General features: G+C 44.5%; 1 protein-coding gene across 1 annotated transcript in view; it reads left to right on the forward strand.

Annotated features, from left to right (window-relative positions):
* Positions 1-8,673, forward strand: part of LOC109484013 — a 65,666-nt gene that overhangs the window by 31,745 nt on the left and 25,248 nt on the right. The window contains 6 exon segments of the mRNA XM_019787171.1: positions 3,583-3,651; positions 4,942-5,147; positions 5,559-5,797; positions 6,888-7,094; positions 7,531-7,670; positions 7,979-8,080. Of these exon segments, the coding sequence (XP_019642730.1) occupies positions 3,583-3,651; positions 4,942-5,147; positions 5,559-5,797; positions 6,888-7,094; positions 7,531-7,670; positions 7,979-8,080 (963 nt within the window).

An 8,673-nucleotide genomic window follows, 5' to 3' on the forward strand; every position in this document is an offset into this window, starting at 1 on the left:
TGCTCTATGAATAGTGGCATCAGCATGTACCATTTCATCATTTAGCGGGGGTGTTACAAAATTGTGCAGCGAAAAGTTAAACCAAAAGCTAACAACTCTTAGACTAGCACTAGCACTACCAATCAAACACGCTGAAAGGTCCAACATCGTGTAGTCTTCATCCTGTTACGAAACGTTTTTGACATTTACTCCCGAGTTAGCAGCGTGAAAAACACCCCCCTAATCCGTGCGGTTGGTTTGCCCTGGTTGGTGAGTTTCCCCTTGAGTTGAGTGTGTGTGTTGTTAACGCCTGTTGAGCTGGGCAGACTTCAGGCTGGTGTTTGAGTCAGGCTCTCCTCGGCTCTGTCTCTGTAGCTGTCAGCCGCTGCCGTGTACATTATAACTGTAGTGTGCAGGAGGAGGTGTTGCCATGGGGTGTGCGATGGTGGTGCACTCAGGTGAGGATTAACTAGCCTCCACCAGGCTTCGGGAGGCGGCTGGAAAGAAGAGTAGAAATTAGCCAAATAGACAGATAACATGCCAGGGTAGTTGTTCAGCGTAGAGAGTACAGTTTGCCTCACCCTGTGCTCTTCTACGAAGTTCTAGCGGACACTACTCCCTCGGCATGTTATCTCTCTATTTGGCCAATTTCTACTCTCCTTTGCAGCCGCCTCCCGAAGCCTGGTGTAGGCTAGTTTAGCAGCAGAGAAGGGAGGGTTAAAGGGATGCCTGGGTTCTGGACTGGAAATCCCTCAGGCTGGTGGAGGATTGACAGTGACTTTTGGGCAGTTTAAAGATTTTGTATGTACATCCATTTCCCATATTCCCATATTGGATAAAATGTGGTTATAGAAAAATGTCAGGTTAAAATTTTCTTCCATCATTCATTTCATGTAAATGTGTATTGATGATCATGAAAGGCATGCTATAAAATTACAAACTGCTGTTAGTAGATTTCCCCTATCAAAACAAAATGAAATTCTGGGCTGAAAAGTTCATTTCAAATTCTTTCCTGTTGTCTATATTTACGGAATGCTGTGTTAGGTGATTGTTTCTTGTATCTGTTAGCCTGGGTGCCAAACCCATAGCACACTGGACACAAAGTATCTCAGTGAGCCTGGGTCTGGTAGGGTCCCGTTTTGTATCTGTGGACTGTTGCCCTCTGAGCTGGAAGTTGAGTATGAAACTGTCTGGGGAAATGAGCCCCCAGGGGTTAAAGACTGTGGTGTTAATAAGTGATCATAATGAGGAGGCTGCCTGTCTTTTGGAGGCTTCCTTTTCATATTCAAATACAGGCTGGAGCTTCCTCAGTCAGGAAAAGGTTCCTCAGCGTGGCAAAGGGTGTTCAAGTTGCCCGTTGAAGGATTTGCAGTTGACTTTAAAAATGATTATTGTATGATAATGTTGGAAAGCTACTTTAATGTTAGATAATTCATCCATCTTGTATAAGAAACTCGCTGTGTCCCCACAGCTGGTGTCATCACCAACAGCACTATCATGTATGTGTGTGTATGTGTGTTTGTTTGTTTGTTTGTTTGTTTGTGAAAAAAGTTTTCCTAAGCCTGATCTCTGTGTCCTGTACAGCAGGTGTGATCCCCGTCAGCAGTATGATATTTATGTTTGTTTGTTTGTTTGTTTGTGTGTCCCCCAGCCGGTGTGATCCCCGTCAACAGTATGATATTTATGTTTGTTTGTTTGTTTGTTTGTGTGTCCGCTAGCCGGAGTGATCCCCGTCAGCAGTATGATATTTATGTTTGTTTGTTTGTTTGTTTGTGTGTCCGCTAGCCGGAGTGATCCCCACCAGCAGTATGATATTTATGTTTGTTTGTTTGTTTGTTTGTTTGTGTGTCCCCAGCCGGTGTGATCCCCGTCAGCAGTATGATATTTATGTTTGTTTGTTTGTGTGTTTGTGTGTCCCCCAGCCGGTGTGATCCCCGTCAACAGTATGATATTTATGTTTGTTTGTTTGTTTGTTTGTGTGTCCGCTAGCCGGAGTGATCCCCGTCAGCAGTATGATATTTATGTTTGTTTGTTTGTTTGTTTGTGTGTCCGCTAGCCGGAGTGATCCCCACCAGCAGTATGATATTTATGTTTGTTTGTTTGTTTGTTTGTTTGTGTGTCCCCAGCCGGTGTGATCCCCGTCAGCAGTATGATATTTATGTTTGTTTGTTTGTTTGTTTGTGTGTCCGCTAGCCGGAGTGATCCCCACCAGCAGTATGATATTTATGTTTGTTTGTTTGTTTGTTTGTTTGTGTGTCCCCAGCCGGTGTGATCCCCGTCAGCAGTATGATATTTATGTTTGTTTGTTTGTTTGTTTGTGTGTCCGCTAGCCGGAGTGATCCCCACCAGCAGTATGATATTTATGTTTGTTTGTTTGTTTGTTTGTTTGTGTGTCCCCAGCCGGTGTGATCCCCGTCAGCAGTATGATATTTATGTTTGTTTGTTTGTGTGTCCGCCAGCCGGTGTGATCCCCGTCAGCAGTATGATATTTATGTTTGTTTGTTTGTTTGTTTGTGTGTCCCCAGCCGGTGTGATCCCTGTCAGCAGTATGTCGTCTCCGAAGAAGCGCCGTGAGCAGCGTGACGCGGAGGACCCGCCCGCGGGGACGGGGGTTCGGAACGAGAGCCCGCTCGGCCACCACTACGTCCCGTCGTTCGTGGACCAGCCGCGGGACGAGGCCAGGAACCAGCGAGCAAGCCTCTCCAACTCCTGGCCGCACCAGTCCAGGGACTTCGCTGACATGCCCAAACCCAAGAAGTCGCAGGACCCACTCAGTGGTAAACAGTGCTTTTTACCTTGGCCAAGAGGGTTATGTTTTCAGTAGTATTTGTCCGTTTGTTGGTATGTCTGTCTGTGAACAGCATAACTCAAGAAGCAATGGATGGATTGTGATGAAACTTGGTAGGTGGGTAGAATTGATTCGATTTTGGGCCCCCGGTGGCTTTCCTTAGTACTGCAGCAAAACTTGCCATTTTGATATGATCTAGATATGCAAGGGTCACAAATTTTGCATGGGAGATGGCTCTTGTTTACTGTTTTTTTAACCTTCTCCCCACTGCCTGACCCTATAACCAGTACAAATTTGGTGCCAAACAGCTACCTTAGCAGGCTGAGGGTTAAAAGTTTTGAGTACTCACAACTAGATAAAGATGTACGTGGTATATGAAAGCTGATGACGTCATTTCCTGCCCACATACATTCATATACATGAAAATGGTGTCCAGGGAATGGTTTAAAAACTACCGTATCCGGTAACAGGCTGCAGTCAGAATAGGTTTTATGCACTGTTGTCTAGGAGACAGACTAGTGAGTGTAAGCCTTCCTGTCCCCGGTATTCAGCCCAATCCAGCTGCATTCTTGTCATTCATGTGTGAATGAGCCCATCATGTACAGGAAATTAAATGTTGACTAAGGGAGGGATGAGGATGAAATATTCATACTTGACAGCAGAAGTGTTTGCTGACTATGATTAATTTCCTATCACTTCACTAAATCTGCATCGGGAGAAGAGTTATTAAAGCATCAAAATGGAAGAAAGGAAATTGATCCAAGTTCACAGTTGTTCGATTAGGATTAAAAATAACTGGTTTATTTTTTTCCCAGCTCTGGATTCGTCGCTGAACACCAGTTCTGACAGACTGGAGGCTTCTGAGGAGAGTCCGAGATACAAGGGTAAGGGTACGCTACGGTATACAGGAGAGATACAAGGGTAAGGGTAAGGGTACGCTACGTTATACAAGGGTAAGGGTACGCTACGGTATACAGGAGAGATACAAGGGTAAGGGTAAGGGTACGCTACGGTATACAGGAGAGATACAAGGGTAAGGGTACACTACGTCATACAGGTTTTAACAAGGCTAGACTTGAAGATATTCCCCTTTACTGGTTATGTTCAGAAAGACTTAATAATAATATGATGTCGAGAAAGGATATTTTTTGTCTCAAAAAAACAGAGGCTCAGGTTAACATGTAGAATGGGGTAATCAGAAGAGAATGATCATTTAAAACACAGATTTTCTTGGTCTGTTAGAAAGGAACATTATTTTGTAATTTTGTATTGGGTGGGCCGGCTACTTTCTCTTCGCAGCCAAGGGCTGAATTGTGAGGAGCTTACAATTTTTGGGGCTTCTGGAGCGGCTGCCATTCGGCGCTAACTAGGGTGACCTCAATACGACCCCAGATGCGGCTATAGGACTGTAAGGATTGAACCACTCACACCTGGAAGGTCCCCTAGACTCCTACAGTAGTAAGTGTGGTGGGTGGGGTGTTATGGCTGTCCCAAACACAGGACCTCCAGTACGGGTACTGTATGTTGAGAGATCCCAGACCAGATGAGTCAGACAAGTTGTTGACAGAAGTGTGATGTTGTTATTGTTCGGAGGAGAAGCTGTAAGCTGCACCTGCCGATTGTTGTGGTTACCGCCCCCCTCCCCCACCGAGCTCTCAGTCTCAAGTACCTCTTACTCAGACATAAACAACAGAACTTCAGCTTTCATAAATACTGCACCAACCGCTCAGCTCACACAGATCTACATGTACATGTGTGGCATCATTATTCTCTTCAGTAAACAGAGAAAAGTGAATGGGAATAAGTTCATCATGTTGATGGCTGTATAACAACGTTCTTCATATACGGCTTTCTTCATTACAAGTTGACATATCAGTGCAGTACTATTCACTATTCCCCTGAGGAAGGTGACGAGTGGTCATCGAAATGTTGGCACTGTTAAACTCATCTGAGAATAAATGCAGTTACTAAGAGGCAAACCTTTGCATTACAAAATATGTCTCAAAGGAATGATAATTTTCGTCCCGCTAACCTATCAATCAATAACCTATCAATCAATAACCTATCAATCAATAACCTATCAATCCATCAATAACCTATCAATCAATCAATAACCTATCAATCAATCAATAACCTATCTATAAATCTAACCAACCAATCCTCTGACGATTCAGGAAAGGAACCAGGGAGAGAGAACCAGACGCCCATCCCCATGAAGCCGGCCTTGGCGCGCTCCGCCTCCAAGCGGAGGAACAAGGTGATCCCGCCCATCCCCACCGGTGGGGAGCCCAGCCCCAGGGAGGGGGACGAGCTGGACAGTGGCAGGGACAGTTCCTACGTCCCCACGTCCAACCGGGAGAGCGGACATGCGGAGCCGGAGGTGAGAAGGGACGGGTGGTGGGGGGAGTAATACGTACATGTACATGTAGGTTACTGTGGGGTGTGGGGTAGTGATACGTACATGTAGGTTACTGTTACTGTAGATGAATACATGTAGATAAACAAGTTCCTACGTCCCCACTTCTACCCGGGAGAGCGGGGAGAGAGGGACGGAGTAGGAACCATCATTACATAGTTTAAGGTTACCGTTACTGTAGCAGATAGACAAGCAAAAAGGGTAAAAATTTAGAAAAATTTATAACTATATCATTCAGATGTTGGAGAGCACGGGCACACAGAACCAGAGAAAGGACTGGTGGCATTTAATTTGTCACAGTTGGAGATCATCACTTCGTTAGCATCTCTGTACCAGACGATAAGTTAACCAGCTGATGCTTGTTTCTGTCCCCAGATCGACATGGAGTCGTCCCTGAGGCAGATCCGGAACAGCGCGTCCAAGAAGCGAGCGCAGAAGCTGGTGAACAGCCTGTCGGAGACGAGTCTTTACTCCTCGCTGTCGGCCGCCTCGTCACGATCGCCCTCCCCTCCCTCCTCTTCCCTTGACGACAGCGGGCTCTTCTCTCCAATGTCCACCCTCCCTCTGGACGACGAGGCCAGCTCCACTCCAAAGACGACTCCCAAGAGAAAAGGGTGAGTCTCTCTGTCTGTTATCATCTGTTATCGTCTGTTATCATCTATTATCATCTGTTATCGTCTGTTATCATCTGTTTATCATCTGTTATCGTCTGTTATCGTCTGTTATCATCTGTTATCATCTGTTCTGGTCTGTTATCATCTGTTATCGTCTGTTATCATCTGTTATCATCTGTTATCGTCTGTTATCATCTGTTATCGTCTGTTATCATCTGTTATCGTCTGTTATCGTCTGTTATCATCTGTTTATCGTCTATCATCTGTTATCGTCTTTTATCGTCTGTTATCATCTGTTATCGTCTGTTATCATCTTTTATCATCTGTTATCGTCTGTTATCGTCTGTTATCATCTGTTATCATCTGTTATCGTCTGTTATCATCTGTTATCGTCTGTTATCGTCTGTTATCATCTGTTATCGTCTGTTATCATCTTTTAACGTCTGTTATCATCTGTTAACGTCTGTTATCATCTGTTATCGTCTGTTATCATCTGTTATCGTCTGTTATCGTCTGTTGTTCCCTGTAACTGAGGGTTAGACGTGCTTGCTGATGGTAGCTCGCCATTTGCCGTTGTCCTGCGGTTCTTGGGCACAGCAAATCTGTGAGGATCTGTGCAATAATCTGCTTTTGTGTAAGACTATCTCTTCTCGGCTGGACTTGTATGTACTTCATTAGTGTAGACTTTCAATCCAGGCTTATAGTCTGTTCATCGGTTCAATTTGTGATGAAACTATTTTTGCTGTAATCCGAAGCTGAGTCTCCATTTAGGCCAAACATACTGTCGCTAATGCCTTGAGGAAAATGCTTTAGAAGTGTTATCTTATATAAGTGTTAGAGCCTTATAAAGATATTATATAGTACAGTTTTTATCTCGTATTTAAGATCATTTTATTGTTGTAATGTATAACTATAATGTCAAAATCGACTTAGCTGCATGTGTGACAGCTGTGAACTGTTTGAAGTGTATTTTTTAAAGGTTGCGAATAAACCATTCTCTCTCTCTCTCTCTCTCTCTCTCGCTCTATCATCTGTCACTGCACTGAACCTGTAAAAAACATGACATTGAGCTTTTTGTTGCTCCTTGCAGGAAATCCGGCGCGGAGTCTCCGTTTGGGTCGAAGCCACTCATGGCTCGCCGAGCTTCTGCAGGCAGACGGCGCTCCCCTCCCACCGAGGGTGACCCCGAACGGAACACGGAGCCAAACCCGTTTGAGTACCAGCCCAACAGCGGCGTGACGTTCCGCGACAAACCCAGCTCCGACGTCAGCGTGGTCGGGCAGAGGATGAGCTACAGGTGAGACAAGCGCCTGTCAAACTAGACTTGACCTTTCCTCAAAAAAAAATCAGGAACCTTACCTTACACCTGTACATATCTTTATGTACCCCCTGTACATAATGCAATATAGCATATAGGTTATATAAGCATATAAACAGTGGGATTTTTATAGACTTGACTTTTTCTCAAACTGTAATTTGTTATTAGACCAACAGTTACTTGTTTTGAGTGAAGGAAACAACAGTAACCTTACACCAAAAAAGCAACTGGATATGATTTTGGAACGGTCAGATGTTTCAGGTAGCATCCACTACCTTTCGTCAGTGACACTAAGATACCAGGGGAGAAATGCAGGTTTATAAGCACGAAATGTTCATTGATATGCAAAAAAGTGAAGACAACTTTTGTTAAGTACAAAGCAGGAACCTTACCTTGCACCTGTTTATGTTTGCAGTAACATGGCGGACGCGAGTGAGCCCAGACCGGAGCCTGTGAAAAAGGCATCCCCACCCCTGGGGCAGGCCTCCCCCACCCTCCCCACCAGACCTGCCCCACCCAGGGGAGCTGACATGAGGGACAGGAAAAAACAGAAAGGTAGGCTCACCAATGTGTGACTGTAATATTCGTATCATGGGTCATGAACAAGGAGGTGGGCTAGGGCGTTCAGCCAACACAGTCATAACACATTATATCATATTTATTGTGCAGTTGTAGAATTTGTTAGACCTTGATTCTTAAGAGTTCATAAGCGAGCTACATTTGAGGCTACTAACAACTCCAACTTAATGATATTGGGATGGCATTTCTGCAGCACCCAGAGTGTGTGTATTTTGCAGGGCTGGTTATACAGAATACGTTAGTAAGATGACCAGTTGATTGATATTGTTGTGTGTACGTTCCAGGTTCCCCCATGCCTGGGATGGCATCTCTGCAGCACCCAGGGTCAGCCGATGTGGACGATGGTGGGAACATTAATAACGACCATGTGGTGATCGTAGGCAGAGGTGAGTAGCCGTTGTCTAACTCAGCCCTACCAGAGCTGCATGTACACTCAGCCTGCTTCCCTGCTACGGATCCGTCTGTGCACCAAAACTTAACATGGTTAATATGGCACAGGGAGAGGAGTAAGCTGAAGTAAGAAAATACAGTGTAGCAAGATTTGCAGGGAAGGGAAACAATTGTTAAGACTACGTACGACGATTAAAGTTAGACATCCTGGTAATAAGATGCGCAAAAAAAACAGTTACTCAGGACAAGCAACTGGATATGATTTTGGAAACAGTCAGATATTTCAGGTAGCATCCACGACCTTTCGTCAGTGGCACTAAGAGACTCAGTTTGTTAGACTTCAAAAGTACCATTCCTCTCTTTAAAAGGATCATGAAGATTGAAGATCTTGGATTTGTTTAAACAATTAGTGTCTTTATCATTTTTCTATATTGAGGTAATTGTTATGTTCCAACTCTTCAACTCTGTCATCCCCTTTCCTTGTAGATGCTCTAACAAAGCCCAAAGGAAGACAGAAATCTGAAGACACAGGTCCTAACATTTATCAAAAGGGGATCAGGCACTTCAGTTCTCACTGGAAATATTGTAT

This window comes from Branchiostoma belcheri, unplaced genomic scaffold (assembly GCF_001625305.1).
Source record: "Branchiostoma belcheri isolate BF01 breed outbred unplaced genomic scaffold, Haploidv18h27 scaffold68, whole genome shotgun sequence".
NCBI classification, from domain to species: domain Eukaryota; kingdom Metazoa; phylum Chordata; class Leptocardii; order Amphioxiformes; family Branchiostomatidae; genus Branchiostoma; species Branchiostoma belcheri.